Source organism: Ascaphus truei, chromosome 15 (genome assembly GCF_040206685.1).
Source record: "Ascaphus truei isolate aAscTru1 chromosome 15, aAscTru1.hap1, whole genome shotgun sequence".
In the NCBI taxonomy this organism is placed as follows: Eukaryota; Metazoa; Chordata; class Amphibia; order Anura; family Ascaphidae; genus Ascaphus; species Ascaphus truei.
This window is the reverse complement of record NC_134497.1, coordinates 17,666,296-17,685,518: the sequence shown is the minus strand read 5'-3', so window position 1 is coordinate 17,685,518 and position 19,223 is coordinate 17,666,296. Positions and strand designations below refer to the sequence as shown.

General features: G+C 49.2%; 1 protein-coding gene across 1 annotated transcript in view; it reads right to left on the bottom strand.

Annotated features, from left to right (window-relative positions):
* Positions 1-18,801, bottom strand: part of LOC142466625 (BPI fold-containing family B member 4-like) — an 82,301-nt gene extending 63,500 nt beyond the window's left edge. Inside the window, exons 1-12 of the mRNA XM_075571844.1 lie at positions 18,661-18,801; positions 17,688-17,829; positions 6,888-7,503; positions 6,171-6,275; positions 5,227-5,370; positions 4,015-4,078; positions 3,215-3,275; positions 2,869-2,960; positions 2,606-2,791; positions 2,378-2,431; positions 1,674-1,844; positions 1,164-1,231 (exon numbers count right to left, since the gene is read on the bottom strand). Of these exons, the coding sequence (XP_075427959.1) occupies positions 1,164-1,231; positions 1,674-1,844; positions 2,378-2,431; positions 2,606-2,791; positions 2,869-2,960; positions 3,215-3,275; positions 4,015-4,078; positions 5,227-5,370; positions 6,171-6,275; positions 6,888-7,503; positions 17,688-17,829; positions 18,661-18,786 (1,829 nt within the window). The 5' untranslated portion in view covers positions 18,787-18,801. The remainder of the gene's footprint in view (positions 1-1,163; positions 1,232-1,673; positions 1,845-2,377; positions 2,432-2,605; positions 2,792-2,868; positions 2,961-3,214; positions 3,276-4,014; positions 4,079-5,226; positions 5,371-6,170; positions 6,276-6,887; positions 7,504-17,687; positions 17,830-18,660) is intronic.
* Positions 18,802-19,223: the final 422 nt, after the last annotated feature.

The window sequence follows — 19,223 nt, the reverse complement described above, 5'->3', positions numbered from 1 at the left end:
CTGGCCAACTCCAGTCCTCAAGGGCCACCAACAGGTCAGGTTTTAAGGATACCGCTGCTTCAGCATAATCAGTGGCTCAGTAAAAGACTGCACCACCTTTGCTGAATCAGGGATATCCCCAATACCTGGCCTGTTGGTGGCCACTGAGGACTGGAGTTGGCCAATGACTGAGCCACTGATTGAGCCCCCTGTGCTGAAACAGGGATATCCCTAATACCTGGCCTGTTGGTGGCCCTCGAGGAATGGAGTTGGCCACCCAATAAATCAGTTCTGTACGATGAAAAAATACATGTAGCATTTAAAAAACAACAACTCTGAATGACATTTTGAATGTATTTTAATGTAACTAGTTTCTATAGCAACCATTCACAAAGTTACACCCCCTTCCTCATCTGAAACAGGCTCTGGCACACCCCTTTTTGAGCCTGCCCTCTCTCTAGCAGTGCACCAATTGTATCTAGTGACTGCCTGGTCACCTGATCTTCCCCACAGAACTTTGCATCTTTGGTCCTCTTCTGCTGCACTGACAACTATTTAGTGAACCCCCGAGCCGAATCTTCGTCGATCGATCACAGGAGAACGGAACGATCGGCAACTAAGCTAATTACTTATCCGTGTGTGGATTATACTGATGCATATATTAAAGGGGGAAAAATGAAGAATTTTTTTTTACGTCAGCTTGGACTGCTGCTTCAAAGTCAGGCAGTGGTTGAACTAACAGCACCTCTTACTGGTGATGAGGGGAAGTACATGATGTGTTTGCCCAGAGGAGATTTTAAGTATATAATAATTAGTTAGGTGTAGCATACTATACTACTGTATACTATTTTTTATAACATCTGTTGCAGAGGGTAAAAGTGAGATAATAATATAGTGTAAATAGTGTGGAGAAGATATAGGAGCACATTTATCAAGGTCATAATCACTGAATGTCGGTACAGTATGTCTTTGCTGTGAGCACACGGTATGTCATGACATATCAATTCATTAAAACGAAGGCACTCTGTCACTGCATGTCATGACATACTGTAACAATGCATAAAAATGAAGGCACTCCGTCACTGCGTGTCATGACATATCAATGCATGAAAATGAAGCCACTCCGTTACTGCATGTCATGACATGTCACTACAGGGTGCTTACCGATAAAAGGGGGGATTTACCTGTCCAAAGACAAAGAGATCTTCAGCTTATTTTCTCTCACAGAAAATTGTGCATTTAAACGTACATCCTGTAATGAGAAATACTCTGTTTATTGGGTGGTAAAAGCAGCCGGTAAAATTGTAATTCTACATAAAATCATGGTTACATGGTTACATAGTTACATGGTTACATGGTTACATAGTTGGTTATATAGTTACATAGTGAATGAGGTTGAAAAAAGACATGTCGATCAAGTTCAACCTATGCTATATTTAGATGACAGATACTTTATCCTATATCCGTACTTTATATTGATCCAGAGGAAACAAACACAAAACCCCAGTGATACATCATCTAACGATATCTCATAAGGGGGAAAATAAATTCCTTCCTGACACCCAGAGTTGGCAATCAGACCAGCTTTATAACACAAAGTAAATCCTTCAAAACAAATTGAGTCATTAAAGAAACGAAAAAGAACAGCAATCAGACCGAGTATGAAGTATAGCGATCTCAGTTACTGTACTTACAACACCAAGAACACAGAGCGATGTTTGTGAGGAGTCGGAATTGGGGACGAACACTTCGCACTGAGCAAATAACATCACGATTCCACGATTGTCCTGCAGCGAGACCACTGGGGCGCTGGGCACGGTTATATTCAGTACCAGTGGTCTTGCTTTTTTGTACATGAGCGAGACCTGCGTAAGAGGTACACTCAATGTACTCACAGTAACACCAGTGTTCCATGTATACAACATTCATGTTAATATTATATATCCCAATATAACTTGCGACATTATTGCTTTGATTACTCATGTCCAATTTGTTATCATAGTAACATAGTAGATGAGGTTGAAAAAATACTGCCGTCCATCAAGTTCAACCTAAATTTGCTAAATTTAGACAACAGATACTTTATCCTATATCTATACTTATTGATCCAGAGGAAGCAAACACAAAACCCCAGAATCACATCATCCAATGATATCTCATAAGGGGAAAAATAAATTCCTTCCTGACTCCAAGAATTGGCAATCGGATTAATTCCTGGATCAACATCCTTCCCATGTATACTTATTTGGTATATCCCTGTATACCTTTCCTATCTATAAAGATGTTCAACCTTTTTTTGAACAAATCTATTGTATCTGCCATCACAGTCTCCATAGGTAATGAATTTCACATTTAAACTGCCCTTATCCATGCAGATGCCTGGAACAAATCGTCTTACCTTTGGAATGAGACCACCCAGGACGGCTGTTGTGAGGGGTGGGATACCAGGCACCTGCAAAAAGGATCCAGTCACATCATTGGCACAGGTTTCAAGTCATTCTAAGCCTTGTCAGAGGTCTGCTGATTGTATCCCCTTAGAAACCACACGGGGGCCAGTGCACAATGTCACATTTCATTAGTAATATGTTGTCCACATTACGTTAACGCCAGAAGTGGAAATACTCACGTCTCCATCTGTTATTTCTATATCCATTAGACCCTCTTTTTGGAGAGCGGTTAATACACAGCCCAAGAAATTGGAAGACAGGCCAAGCTGGGATTCAGTTGCATCCATCATCGGTGGCATGGAGATTGGTGCTGCATGGTCTAGAGGGTAATCTATGAGGCCACCTCCTAACTGACTGACCACTGTCTGCAATGAAGGAGATTACTGTTAGGAGACATGAGCACTGGGGAAGGAAACCCCTGCTGTTACGTAGAGGAACTTACATTTAAATCCAGCTGAATAAACTGCCCAGTCACTATGGGGAGGCTTGACACGGTGTACTGGATGCTACCAATTAAACCAAGTGGAACCATAGCTGCAGAGAAACAAAGGGTAGACCCATGAGATTTGAAACTACACGTACCATCAACCAAGCTTCCACATGATCGTCTACAAGCCTTTGTGATGCCGACCCTTAAAGCCATTTAAATAATTCATGTTGGACATCCCCTACCCTACATCATGTCTGTATAACACGTCCCGAGATTTACTTACTGCATGTTAGTCATTGTGATACCCCCAAGAATCATGTGAAAAGGTAAAGAGTGGATCGCTCTATTGGAAACTTACAGTTGACGGAGAGCAGAAGTCCGTTGACCAAGCCAAGCACGACATTGACGACCGGACACAACTGCAGAGGACAATGATATCAATGTGTTGGCTGCCGTCACTAAACATTCATATTTGACATTACTTTCCTGGTAGTAAAACTTGGCCGTGTCTACATCAGGGATGGCCAACTCCAGTCTTCCATGGCCACCACCATGTCAGGTTTTTAGGATATCCCTGCTTCAGCACAGGTGGCACAATCAGTGTGAAAAAAAACTGATTGAGCCACCTGTGCTGAAGCAGGGATATCCCTAATACCTGGCCTGTCGGTGTCCCTTTAGGACTGGAGTTGTCCACCCCTGATCTAGACTATAATGTTTTGGAGCGCATTTATGTTTTCCTTGTTCATGTCCTATAATTGCTTTCCCCGTCTGCTTTATTAAAGTTCCGGCAGGGATTGAACCAACAGTGCCTGCTACTGGTAAAGAGGAGAAAGTACATGATGCCTTTGCCCAGAGGAGATGGTAAGTAGGTAATAATTAGTTAGGTGTAGCATATTCGATTCTGTTCTTCATTCCCTCTTTTGCAGAGGGTAAAAGTGAGATAATGATCTAAATAGTGTAGAGAAGATATAGGATCACATTTATCAAGGTCACGACCCTTGAATGTCGGTAAGTCTGCTGTGAGCGCACTGCATTTTTCACGCATGTTTAGTGCAGACATGGAACTGCAGATGATGAGAAGAGGAAGGACTCAATACTAAAGGTATTAAATCGTGTCAATGGTTTCTACAACAAACATAGCTTGGATTTCCGCCTTACCACTCCCGGTAGAACGCCACGAAGGAGACTATTGAGCAGCCCATCCAAAATTCCTGATAGCAATCTGTGTCAATGAAAAAGTGTACGTTATGGTCCAGAGCTGCTCTGTGCTGCTACAGAACTCTACAGGACCAGCAAAGCCATTGTTACCCAAGAGAATTGCTTACAGGAATGCTTTTAAATGCAGGAAAACATAAACTGTCTTTTTAAAATAGATTCTCTATCTTCACCTGGAAAAACATTTCAGGAGAGAGATATTGACAACAAATGGTTTCTTTCATTCACAACCTGTTCAAACATCTCTTGTTGATTATCAGGGACTTCAACAAACAATACTGTGGTTCCCGAATTAACATCTAGATTCCCACGCAAGAGCAGCTGTTTCTTTCCCCTCAGTATGTCGACCTCTCCAAAATCTATTGATAAATCTGGTATTTCTAGGTTCTTCCCACCATCTTCAAAGCAACACACACACAATTTGGTTTAAGCATACAGTACATCCTCAACCAATCAGAACCTCCTACATGTTGGCTATGAGTGTATGAACACACATTTAAACTAGGAAAGATTGTCAGTTAGTTAGTAGAGAAGGAGAAAGAGAAGTACAGGAGGAGAGAGAAAAGAGAAGCAGAGCTCAGAAGGTAATTATGATCATAATTCTAGTTATGGTCCAGAGCTGCTACTACAGAACTCTACAGGACCAGCAAAGCCATACAGGACCGGATCTAAAGATTGGTGATCCAAGAATCTATTCCTCCAAAATGTCCTTACATTACAATTTCTCAGACTACATTCAGTGTCTGATCTGATCCATTCATATCATATTAATGTTTAATGCCCGATATGCATGACTACTGTGAAAGTGTTATTTAAAACCAAAAACCCCACAGAATGAATATATATTAAAATAAACATTATACATGGTCTCAGGACGATAATGGCATGTTCTCCAAAAACTCATCTTTACTACAACTATAAGTATCCTCAATTTAGCTTATTAAATGGTATATCTGCCTAACAAAATAAAAACGTTTTCTGCAATATTGATGCGATTACTTAAACTCTTTTAGCGTTTTCGCTATTTCACTTAAATTACATTAGCGCACATTACATTTCCAGAGAACTAGTTATATCAGGAGGCAAAAGTAATATACAACCATTATTATAGTTGGGGATTGAGAATTGTTGTAGAGTTAAAGTGATGTCACTCACCCCTTTAACAGCCTCACATTTACGCCCCCCAAAAGCGCCTGGCAGTCCTCGATAACCAGTCTGGGCACTCCCGAGGCCTCCTGGGTCAGCCTGGTTCTGGCAGTGATGTTCACTTCCACCAAGATATCTAGGAGTCCTAACAGGCTTCAAGAAGTCAGAAAATGAGAACACAATTGGGAAGTCAGAGATAGCATTGACATTCGCCCCTCCGGGAGGAAGCTTTGTGCTAAGTGATAGAGTAGAGATGGATGATTTTTTTTGGCCGGGATTTGGATTTGCAGTGGATCGGTCGGTCCCTTTGGTCTGCTGATTTCCCGCGGATCAACATCGAATAGGGGGCTATTCGCGGTTTATGGATTTTTACATTATTATTGCCAACACGCTCCACGGATTTCCGCAACCAGTGGACGGGTCTGTGGAATAAAATCCGCGGATTTAGCAACCCGTCGGCGGATTTAATCCGTCAACTGATTGCTGATTCCGCGCATGGGATTCTACAAATTCGTCAACGGAGTATATCCAATCGCGTATTTTTGATGAATCCACCTGGATTAAAACCGACCAAATCCATTTGTGGATTTTACATGGCAAAACGGATTTGGGGTGGGGGGGGGGGGTGGGAGGGGGGATTGAGGGAATATCCACGAAAATACAGGAAACAGATTTGGGCTGATTGGCCGATCCCTAATTATGAGCAGAGTTAGTAGATGCAAGGTTGAATAGTCAATATATCAACTGACAGTGGAGAGGTGATACTGAAGGGGTACTGCGAACTGACTGGCAGACAATATTTACATCAGATGGGGGAAAAGACCAAAAGTTTGGTAAAAAAAAAAAGAGGTAAGATCGGAAGCAGAACTTGAACCAGTGAATTGTAAAAATGCTGATCCAAATTGCTGAAAGAAGATAGATGGTGTTATGCACGGGTCACGTTTCACTCTTACCTGTTACCATTAATTGCCACTTTGGTGTACAAGTTGAGGTGAACCCCAATTCCAGGCAGAAGACGCAGAGAAACTTTTGGAAGGGTAAGATCTATAATCCGTAAACTGAAACAGAAGTAGGAGAACTTGGATGTTCGCTAATTGGAAGAAGCACACAATTTACAAACCATGTTTAGCTATCTCACATCACAAGGTAACCCTTAACCCTGGGTGCTGGAGGATCTTGCTACACATGAGTTGGTGGTCAGGATCTCCCCTTGTGTAGGTCCCACCTGTCAGCCGACTTGTATATTTACAGAATAGCGTGGTGTTTCTCAACCCTCTGCTCGGGTCACCCCATCCAGGCCAGATTTGAGGAATAATCAATGAAACACAAAGCACACATCGGCACTTATCTGAAATGTGTGTGATTTGCTGGTTCTCTCTGAAACATGGCTTGGCCAGTTTGACCACAGGATAGGGCATTACCTACTCATTTGTTTTAACTGTTCTGCCTGTAAATATTTACTACAAGCAAAGATGCATTGAGTTTCACATCAAATGTCATCTTGTTCATGTATAAACAGGGTCCCATGTATACACAACATACATTTGCATGAGGACCAATATATTGAATTTCCTGGTATTTCTATGAATGTTAACTTGTGCAGATGAGAAGACCAATATCATATGAAATACTTGAAGAATAAAGTATGGATAACACTATACATAACTTACCCAGTGATCCCTTGTACTGTGCCAAGAATGCCTCCATTGCCAAGAATTCCAAGCACACCTCCTCCCCCGAGCAAACCACCCAGTAGTCCTCCATTTCCATGGATACCTCCATTCATTTGAGAACCTGTGTCACCATGAGCATCACCTCCATCAGCTCTGGGTACTCCACCACCAGCATTGCCACCTCCAAGTACACCTCCAAGAAGCCCCCCACCACCGCTGCCACCGCCAAGTAGACCTCCGAGAAGGCCTCCACCTCCATTTCCACCACCAAGTAGACCTCCGAGAAGGCCTCCACCACCGTTTCCACCTCCAAGTAGGCCTCCGAGAAGGCCTCCACCACCGTTTCCTCCTCCAAGTAGACCTCCTAGAAGGCCCCCTCCACCATCACCACCACCAAGGACCCCGCCAAGGAGACCACCACCTTCTCCACCACCAAGCAAGCCCCCTAAGAGACCTCCTCCGCTTCCGCCACCCAAAATACCACTCAGGAGGCCCCCACCACTCCCTCCACCAAGCAGACCACCAACCAGACCTCCAAGAAGGTCGCCACCACCATCAGCTGGTGCTGGCACGTTCTTCAGGGAACTGCTTCCCCTTATTGGCCCGGAGACAGCTGAAACATTAGCAAAAGAAAGATTTTTTTAAAGACCATTTGCGTCTGTACATTGCCTAACATGAGAATAACTTTATTTCTATTGTCTTGTGACTGATGTTGATCACAATACTTTGTACTATACTTGGTGTACAGTATATCCTCCATTGTCCTGAAATGGGTGTTTGGTCTGTTATGACCGAGACACAGTAAAGATATTAGTTTTAGATCTACAGTATGATATAATACTATTCATTGGACCAGCACGAGAACATTGATCACACCAGTTCCTTTCTTTGAATACTATCACAATATATTTTCTTCTCTAATGCTGTACAGCCGGGCTCTTCAACCAGTTATTTAAAGGGGTGAGATCAGAAAGACAGGTACGATTAGAAGGACCACAAGCTTAGTAAAATGTCCTTTATGATACTTTTAAAGACTTAAAAATGATAAAGTTTCAACATTTACCAAGTATTATTACATCTGTAATATATATATATAGGTATACGGTACCAGCAGGGATGATGGCACAAAGTCGACAGCACTCAATGAAGTAATCAAATGAAATTGTATTAAGAAGTAAGCAGCACAAATACAACGTTTCGATCCACACAGTGGGATCTTCATCAGGGGGGTCAGAGATCAGAGATCCCACTGTCCCTGTGCCATTATCCCTGCTGGTAACGTATACCTGTATTAGTTTATGGCCACAGCACCAGACCTATCAAGTTTATTTACTGGAGTTCTATTAACTTTTTTTCATACATATATATACTAGCTGATATACCCGGCGTTGCCCGTGATGTAATTTTGATGGGGCGGGCGACAGGGTTGGGCTTCCCCCCCCTTGACAGCTAGGTAGTGGCGGCTCACTGGGGGGGTGCGGGTGGGGGTTGGTGGGGGGTGCGGGTGGGAGTTGGTGGGGGGGCGGTAGTGTAGTGACTGAGTGGGTGACTGACTGACTGGGTGGGTGACTGGGTGGGTGACTGACTGGGTGGGTGGGTGACTGACTGGGTGGGTGGGTGACTGACTGGGTGGGTGACTGACTGTGTGGGTGACTGACTGTGTGCGTGACTGACTGGGTGGGTGACTTACTGACTGAGTGATTGACTGGGTGGGTGACTGACTGGGTGGGTGACTGATGAACTGGGTGGGTGACTGGGTGGGTGACTATCTGACTGGGTGGGTGACTGACTGGGTGGTTGACTGACTGACTGGGTGGGTGACTGACTGGGTGGTTGACTGACTGACTGGGTGGGTGACTGACTGGGTGGTTGACTGACTGACTGGGTGGGTGAAAGGGTGGGTGGGTGACTGACTGACTGGGTGAGTGGGTGGGTGGGTGACTTGGGTGACTTGACTGGGTGGGTGACTTGACTGGGTGGTGGGTGACTGATGACTGACTGGTTGGGTGACTTGGGTGACTTGACTGAGTGGGTGGGTGACTGAGTGGGTGGGTGACTGGGTGGGTGACAGAGTTGGTGGGTGACTGACTGCCTGGGTGCATGGGTGACTGACTGGGTGTGTGGGTGATTGACTGGGTGACTGACTGGGAGGGTGACTGACAGGTGGGTGACTGACTGGGTGGGTGACTGACTGGGTGGGTGACTGACTCAGTGGGTGACTTACTGACTGGGTGGGTGACTAGGTGTGTGTGTGACTGACTGGGGTTGTGACTGACTGGGTGGGTGACTGACGAACTGGGTGGGTGTCTGACTGACTGGGTGGGTGGGTGGGTGACTGGGTGGGTTGGTGACTGACTGGGTGGGTGACTGACAAACAGGGTGGGTGACTATCTGACTGGGAGGGTGACTGACTGGGTGGTTGACTGACTGGGTGGTTGACTGACTGACTGGGTGGGTGACAGGGTGGGTGGGTGACTGACTGACTGGGTGAGTGGGTGGGTGGGTGACTGATGACTGACTGGGTGGGTAACTTGGGTGACTTGACTGGGTGGGTGACTTGACTGGGTGGTTGGGTGACTGATGACTGACTGGGTGGGTGACTTGGGCGACTTGACTGGGTGGGTGACTTGACTGGGTGGGTGACTGGGTGAGTGACAGAGTTGGTGGGTGACTGACTGGGTGCGTGGGTGACTGACTGGATGCATGGGTGACTGACTGGGTGCATGGGTGACTGACTGGGTGCATGGGTGACTGACTGGGTGACTGACTGGGTGGGTGACTGACGGGTGGGTGACTGACTGGGTGGGTGACTGACTCAGTGGGTGACTGACTGGGTGGGTGACTGGGTGTGTGGGTGACTGGGTGTGTGGGTGACTGACTGGGTGGGTGGGTGGCTGACTGGGTGGGTGACTGACGAACTGAGTGGATGACTGGGTGGGTGACTATCTGGCTGGGTGGGTGACTGACTGGGAGGTTGACTGACTGACTGGGTGGGTGACTGACTGGGTGGTTGACTGACTAACTGGGTGGGTGGGTGACAGGGTGGGTGGGTGACTGACTGGGTGAGTGGGTGGCTGGGTGACTGATGACTGACTGGTTGGGTGACTTGGGTGACTTGACTGGGTGGGTGACTTGACTGGGTGGGTGACTAGGTGGGTGACAGAGTTGGTGGATGACTGACTGACTGGGTGCATGGGTGACTGACTTGGTGCGTGGATGACTGACTGGGTGCGTGGGTGACTGACTGGGTGCATGGGTGACTGACGGGTGGGTGACTGACGGGTGGGTGACTGACGGGTGAGTGACTGACTGGGTGGGTGACTGACTGGGTGGGTGACTGACTGGGTGTGTGGGTGACTGACTGGGTGGGTGACTGGGTGGGTGACTGGGTGGGTGATTGGGTGGGTGGGTGATTGGGTGGGTGGGTGATTGGGTGGGTGGGTGATTGGGTGGGTGGGTGACTGACTGAGTGGGTGGGTGACTGAATGACTGAGTGGGGTTGGTGGGGTTGGTGACTGGGGTGACTTACTGACTGGGTGGGTGACTAGGTGTGTGTGTGACTGACTGGGGTTGTGACTGACTGGGTGGGTGACTGACGAACTGGGTGGGTGTCTGACTGACTGGGTGGGTGGGTGGGTGACTGGGTGGGTTGGTGACTGACTGGGTGGGTGACTGACAAACAGGGTGGGTGACTATCTGACTGGGAGGGTGACTGACTGGGTGGTTGACTGACTGGGTGGTTGACTGACTGACTGGGTGGGTGACAGGGTGGGTGGGTGACTGACTGACTGGGTGAGTGGGTGGGTGGGTGACTGATGACTGACTGGGTGGGTAACTTGGGTGACTTGACTGGGTGGGTGACTTGACTGGGTGGTTGGGTGACTGATGACTGACTGGGTGGGTGACTTGGGCGACTTGACTGGGTGGGTGACTTGACTGGGTGGGTGACTGGGTGAGTGACAGAGTTGGTGGGTGACTGACTGGGTGCGTGGGTGACTGACTGGATGCATGGGTGACTGACTGGGTGCATGGGTGACTGACTGGGTGCATGGGTGACTGACTGGGTGACTGACTGGGTGGGTGACTGACGGGTGGGTGACTGACTGGGTGGGTGACTGACTCAGTGGGTGACTGACTGGGTGGGTGACTGGGTGTGTGGGTGACTGGGTGTGTGGGTGACTGACTGGGTGGGTGGGTGGCTGACTGGGTGGGTGACTGACGAACTGAGTGGATGACTGGGTGGGTGACTATCTGGCTGGGTGGGTGACTGACTGGGAGGTTGACTGACTGACTGGGTGGGTGACTGACTGGGTGGTTGACTGACTAACTGGGTGGGTGGGTGACAGGGTGGGTGGGTGACTGACTGGGTGAGTGGGTGGCTGGGTGACTGATGACTGACTGGTTGGGTGACTTGGGTGACTTGACTGGGTGGGTGACTTGACTGGGTGGGTGACAAGGTGGGTGACAGAGTTGGTGGATGACTGACTGACTGGGTGCATGGGTGACTGACTTGGTGCGTGGATGACTGACTGGGTGCGTGGGTGACTGACTGGGTGCATGGGTGACTGACGGGTGGGTGACTGACGGGTGGGTGACTGACGGGTGAGTGACTGACTGGGTGGGTGACTGACTGGGTGGGTGACTGACTGGGTGTGTGGGTGACTGACTGGGTGGGTGACTGGGTGGGTGACTGGGTGGGTGATTGGGTGGGTGGGTGATTGGGTGGGTGGGTGATTGGGTGGGTGGGTGATTGGGTGGGTGGGTGACTGACTGAGTGGGTGGGTGACTGAATGACTGAGTGGGGTTGGTGACTGGGTGGGTGGGTCGGTGATTGGTTGGGTGGGTAACTGATTGGGTGACAGACTGAGTGACTGAGTGGGTGGGTCGGTGACTGAGTTGACTGAGTGAGTGGATGAGTGGGTTTGTGTGACTGAGTTGACTGAGTGGTGGGTGGGTCGGTGACTGAGTGGGTGGGTGGGTCAGTGAGTGGGTGACTGAGTGGGTGGGTTGGTAACTGAGTGGGTGGGTGGGTCAGTGACTGAGTGGGTGGGTGATTGAGTGGGTTGTTGACTGAGTGGGTGGGTGACAGAGTGGGTGGGTGACTGAGTGGATGGGTGACTGGGTGGGTGACTGGGTGGGTGACTGGTTGGGTGGGTGACTGAGTTGACTGAGTGGGTGGGTGACTGAGTTGACTTAGTGGGTGGGTGACTGAGTGGGTGGGTGACTTGGTGGGTGACTGGGTGAGTGACTGGGTGGGTGACTGGGTAGGTGGGTTTGATGACTGTGTGGGAGGGTCAGTGGTTCGGTGACTGAGGGGGTGGGTGGGTGACTGAGTGGGTGGGTGACTGAGTGGGTGGGTGGGTCAGTGACTGAGTGGGTGGGTGACTGAGTGGGTGGGTGACGGGGTGGGTGACTTGACTAGGTGGGTGGGTGACTGGGTGGGTGACTGTGTGGGTGGGTCGGTGGTTCGGTGACTGAGTGGGTGAGTGGGTGGGTGACTGAGTGGGTGGGTGACTGAGTGGGTGGGTGGGACTTGGTGACTGAGTGCATGGGTGGGTGAGTGGGTCGGTGAGTGTGTGAGTGGATGGGTTGGTTGGGTCGGATGCGTGGGTGGGTCGGTGACTGAGTGGGTGGGTGTGACGGTGACAGAGTGGGTGGGTCGGTGACTGAGTGGGTTGGTGGGTCGGTGACTGAGTGGGTGGGTGGGTCGGTGACTGGGTGGGTGGATCGGTGACAGGGTGGGTGGGTCGGTGACTGGGTGGGTCGGTGACTGGCTGGGTGGGTCGATGACTTTGATGACTGGGTGGGTGGGTTGGTGACTTTGACTGGGTAGGTGGGTTGGTTGGTGACTTTTGGTGACTTTTGGTGACTTTGGTGACTGGGTGGGTGACTTTGGTGACTTTTGGTGACTGGGTTGGTGGGTGGATTGGTGACTGGGTGGGTGGGTGACTTTGGTGACTGGGTGGGTGGGTTTGGTGAAAAGGTGGGTGGGTGACTGGGTGGGTTGACTGAGTGGGTGGGTGGGGTCGGTGACTGACTGACTGGGTGGGTGGGTGAGTGACTGACTGACTGACTGACTGGGTGGTTGGGTGTGTGGTTTTGGGTGACTGACCTTGACTGACTGGGTGACTGACTGACTGGGTGGGTGACTGACTGACTGGGTGGGTGGGTGACTGACTGGGTGGGTGACTGACTGACTGGGTGGGTGACAGGGTGGGTGGGTGACTGACTGACTGGGTGAGTGGGTGGGTGGGTGACTGATGACTGACTGGGTGGGTAACTTGGGTGACTTGACTGGGTGGGTGACTTGACTGGGTGGTTGGGTGACTGATGACTGACTGGGTGGGTGACTTGGGCGACTTGACTGGGTGGGTGACTTGACTGGGTGGGTGACTGGGTGAGTGACAGAGTTGGTGGGTGACTGACTGGGTGCGTGGGTGACTGACTGGATGCATGGGTGACTGACTGGGTGCATGGGTGACTGACTGGGTGCATGGGTGACTGACTGGGTGACTGACTGGGTGGGTGACTGACGGGTGGGTGACTGACTGGGTGGGTGACTGACTCAGTGGGTGACTGACTGGGTGGGTGACTGGGTGTGTGGGTGACTGGGTGTGTGGGTGACTGACTGGGTGGGTGGGTGGCTGACTGGGTGGGTGACTGACGAACTGAGTGGATGACTGGGTGGGTGACTATCTGGCTGGGTGGGTGACTGACTGGGAGGTTGACTGACTGACTGGGTGGGTGACTGACTGGGTGGTTGACTGACTAACTGGGTGGGTGGGTGACAGGGTGGGTGGGTGACTGACTGGGTGAGTGGGTGGCTGGGTGACTGATGACTGACTGGTTGGGTGACTTGGGTGACTTGACTGGGTGGGTGACTTGACTGGGTGGGTGACTAGGTGGGTGACAGAGTTGGTGGATGACTGACTGACTGGGTGCATGGGTGACTGACTTGGTGCGTGGATGACTGACTGGGTGCGTGGGTGACTGACTGGGTGCATGGGTGACTGACGGGTGGGTGACTGACGGGTGGGTGACTGACGGGTGAGTGACTGACTGGGTGGGTGACTGACTGGGTGGGTGACTGACTGGGTGTGTGGGTGACTGACTGGGTGGGTGACTGGGTGGGTGACTGGGTGGGTGATTGGGTGGGTGGGTGATTGGGTGGGTGGGTGATTGGGTGGGTGGGTGATTGGGTGGGTGGGTGACTGACTGAGTGGGTGGGTGACTGAATGACTGAGTGGGGTTGGTGACTGGGTGGGTGGGTCGGTGATTGGTTGGGTGGGTAACTGATTGGGTGACAGACTGAGTGACTGAGTGGGTGGGAGCGAGGGGGGAGGAGGCTGGAGTTTGCGGCTGGGGCAGGAGGGCCGCGCCGCGCTTCCCCTCTGTTCCTCGTTGGGAGCGAGGTGGGAGGAGCCTGGAGTTTGCAGCTGGGGCAGGAGGGACACACCGCGCTTCCCCTCAATTCCTCGTTGGGAGCGATGGGGGAGGAGGCTGGAGTTTGCGGCTGGGGCAGGAGGGACACGCCGCGCTTCCCCTCAATTCCTCGTTGGGAGCGAGGGGGGAGGAGGCTGGAGTTTGCGGCTGGGGCAGGAGGGCCGCGCCGCGCTTCCCCTCTGTTCCTCGTTGGGAGCGAGGGGGGAGGAGGCTGGAGTTTACGGCTAGGGCAGGAGGGCCGCGCCGAGCTTCCCCTCCGTTCCTCGTTGGGAGTGCGGGGGGAGGAGCCTGGAGTTTGCGGCTGGGGCAGGAGGGCCGCGCCGCGCTTCCTCTCTGTCCGGGAGCCGGTGCAGGGCGGCGCACGTGAGTGTGATGGTGCGGCTGGGGATGTTGCGAAGTGTACGGGTTTGGGTGAGGCGGGAGGAGGGGTAGTTTTGCGGATGGGGAGGATGCGGAGCGTCCGGGTTTGGGTGAGGCGGGTGGTATTTGTGCGGATAGGGATGTTGCGGGGGGTGGGGGTAGATGTACATATCAGGCGTGAATAGGGTGGTACGGGCGAGAAGGCGGACATTTTGTGTGCGGAGCGGACTTTGTGAGTGTTATGATGAGGTGAAGGCGAAATGTTTGTGTGCAGAGCGGCGAGAGGGTGATGGTTATGGTAATGCGGACATTTTCAGTGCGTTGCGGGCGGTAAGGGAGTGTTGAGGGTGTGGGAAGGTGTACATTTTGAGGGTGATGATGAGGTGAAGGCGGACATTTTGTGTGCGGAGCGGCGACAGGGCGGGAAGGGAGTGTGTAGTGTCCGTGAATCCGGACATTGTAAGCGTTTAGCAGCCGACATGATGAGGTGGAAAATGTTATTGCGGAGCGGAAATTTTTCGCGTGTAGTGGGCGACATGATAAGGCGGAAAATTTTATTGCGGAGCGGACATTTTTAGCGTGTATTGGCGACAGGGTGTGAATCGTCCGTGAAGGGAGTGTGGAGGGCGGGCGGTATAATTTGAGTGCGGAGCAGCCGGGAAGGGAGTGTTCATCGGGCGGGAAGGTGGACATTTTGAGTGTGATGATGAGATGAAGTTGGAAATGTTGTGTTCGGAGCGATGAGAGGGTGACATTGCTGCCGGGAACGGGCGGAACATGGAGTGGGGAGCAGCCGTGAAGGCGCAAAATTTGAGGGGGTAGCGGCAGACAGGGTGCTGACTCCACAGGGGTGATAGTCTCAGGTGGGTTAAACTTACCAAGGTCACTGTGTGACTCCGCAGGTGGGATAGTCTCAAGTGACAGTCTCAGGGTGTGTGTGTGTGTGTGTGTGTGTGTGTGTCACAGTGGAGTAGGTGTGTCCGTTATGTCAGCGTACCTCTTGGCCAATGAGAGTCGTGGGGGAGCCAGGCCATGGGAGCGGGCGGACCGAGGGACCAATGAGAATCCCCACATCTACAACTAACAATCAAATACTTTTCAATTTTATATATATATTTGATATATTTGACAAAGGCCATTTGGCTGAAACGCGTCAAAGTGTGCTAGCTCTACATCGGTAGAAATAAAGTTTTTTCTAAGTCACCTGACCAGCCTTCATTCTGTGTACACGGTGGTGTATCGTGTCTCTCCTCTCCACGAGGTGCTTTCCCTTCAATTTTATATATATTAGATATATATATACAAAAGAAAAAAGAAAGCGCACGGCCCATAGCATAAAATCTTTAAACATTTAATGGAAAGGATAGGGGAAGGGGAGGAAACAGGCTCACTCACAAGAGATGCATATATTAAAGCAGTTGTGAACACAAATAGTCACCAGTGACACATAAAGGTCCTCTGTGGGCCACATTTGACCCGTGGCCACCCATTGAAGAGCTATTCTGTGCAGGTTGCTCACAGATCAAACTGGGGACGAAGGTAGAATTCCTTATAATAGACACGTAGTAACACACGGGGGAGAGGGAGTAGGGCGTATGATACTTTTTTTGGGACCAACAAATACTTGATATCTTACAAGCTTTCCAACCTCTCAGGGTCCTTCATCGGGTCCTACCCGAAGAGGTTGGAAAGCTTGTAACATATCAACTACTTGTTGGTCCTATAAAAGGTCTCATAACCCCTACTCCCGTTCCCTCCTTTGTTACTACATGGAAGAGAGGATCAACACGGCTCCCCACCCTTCTTTCTTTATAATAGACAATACTAAAATAACAATATGCTGAGAAATATTTCCCACTCATACATCCTTAAGGCTTGCACCATGAATATTGTACTTTCCGTCATTACCTGACACACTGGGAATACTGTACTTCCCTTCTTTAGCTGATACTTACACTGGGAATACTGTACTTCCCTTCTTTAGCTGATACTTACACTGAGAATACTGTACTTTCCTTCTTTACCTGACACACTGGGAAAACTGTACTTTCCTTCTTTACCTGACAACTACACTGGGAATACTGTACTTCCCTTCTTTACCTGACAACTACACTGGGAATACTGTACTTCCCTTCTTTACCTGACAACTACACTGGGAATACTGTACTTCCCTTCTTTACCTGTCACACTGAGAATACTGTACTTCCCTTCTTTAGCTGATACTTACACTGAAAATACTGTACTTCCCTTCTTTACCTGTCACACTGGGAATACTGTACTTCCCTTCTTTACCTGTCACACTGGGAATACTGTACTTCCCATCTTTACCTGACACTGGGAATACTGTACTTCCCTTCTTTACCTGACACACTCGGAATACTGTTCTTCCCTTCTTTACCTGATACTTACACTGGGAATACTGTACTTCCCTTCTTTACCTGTCACACTGGGAATACTCTACTACCCTTCTTTAGCTGATACACTGAGAATACTGTACTTCCCTTCTTTACCTGACACTTGCACTGGGAATACTGTACTTCCCTTCTTTACCTGACACTTGCACTGGGAATACTGTACTTCCATACTTTACCTGTCACACTTGGAATACTGTACTTCCCTTCTTTAGCTGATACACTGGGAATACTGTACTTCCCTTCTTTACCTGACACTTGCACTGGGAATACTGTACTTCCATACTTTACCTGTCACACTGGGAATACTGTACTTCCCTTCTTTACCTGTCACACTGGGAATACTCTACTACCCTTCTTTACCTGTCACACTGGGAATACTGTACTTCCCTTCTATAGCTGATACACTGGGAATACTGTACTTCCCTTCTATAGCTGATACACTGGGAATACTGTACTTCCCTTCTTTACCTGACACTTGCAATGGGAATACTGTACCTCCCTTCTTTACCTGACACTTGCCCTGGGAATACTGTACCTCCCTTCTTTACCTGACACGTGCAATGGGAATTCGGTTCCTCACCGTTGTTTAATGCTCCTTTAGCCACTCGAAGTACTGCCCCATTACTTCCAGCTGACCCAGCACTACCGATGCAATGAGACTGGATCAGCAGACTACAGACAAGTGAAACACGCCAGAACTGGAACATCTTCGGACTGAATACCTGTTGAGGACATCAGTGGTAAGTCCAATACTGTATATAACATCTCCTTATTTTTGCCTTTGGTTCAACACTTGTGACTTGGAGACGTGTTACTTGGTATCATCTCATGTTGATCCGTTCTGAACATACAGAAGCAGCCACCAGTATCTGGACCACTTGCCTGGGAAAATACTGTGGTTATCTCACAGTAAACGCTGCAACATTTCTGTGAGATTCTGCGGCTAGACTAATGGCCCATTGGATTAACACAGCGGGAGTCCCTACAGTCCTATTCATTAGTCTGGCTGCAGAATCTCACAGTATTTTCCCAGGCAGGTGGTCCAGATACTGGTGGCTGCATCTGCACTGTAAACTTCACAAGGGGCTACAACAGCAGCTAAAATAAGCTGCATTTCATGTATCCTGTCGGGATTTTTGGACGTTATAGCTCTGTGGTTATTAAATATTGTATTGTATTGTATGTCTTTATTTATATAGCGCCATTAATGTACATAGCGCTTCACAGTAGTAATACATGTGGTAATCAAATAAATAACAGATAATATAAATAACAGATCATGGGAATAAGTGCTTTAGACATAAAAGTAACATTAAGGAAGAGGAGTCCCTGCCCCGAGGAGCTTACAGTCTAATTGGTAGGTAGGGAGAACGTACAGAGACAGTATGAGGGAGTTCTGGTCAGTGCGTCTGCAGGGGGCCAAGCTTTATGTATCATGTGTTCAGAATATCCGCAGTGCTGCTATTCATATGCTTCTTTAAGCAAGTGTGGCTTAAGTTGGGTCTTAAATATGAAGAGAACACCAAATATTTCCTTGCTATTTTCTACCTTACCTTTTTAAATTCAGCTAATAAGTTGTGATGCCCATTGACACATCGTCCTCTCCGGTGTGGGGGGTGGGTGCTGTAAGAGGTCCTTATATGCAGTCCGTTGCTGCTAGATTTGTGACTCAGATCCATATAACATCCATTGTGGTTTTGCCAGTTTTCCAAGATAAACAATGAGTGATAACTCCGGAGAGATGATAAGAAAAGGTCAGGTGTCCACCCTGAATTCCGAGTTTATTCTTAATTCTGTATTAAAGGATTGAGGGTGTTCTTAGTAATTAACCTCTGCAGGTGATCTGTGGTTACAGTATCTGAGCAAAGGAATGGAAGCAGGCACACAGTCTTTCTAAAGGTGCAGTTTATTGTGCCACCAAAGGTCCGACGTTTCGGCAACCCAGTTGTGTATAAATTGTGGTATGTTTAGCATGTTCTGAAGCCCTCTCCTTAATAAAGGCAATCTATTTGCTGAAAATGTTGGACCTTTGGTGGCACAATAAACTGCACCTTTAGAAAGACCGTGTGCCTGCTTCCATTCCTTTGCTCGAGTACTTCTGGGATGTCTGGACCTC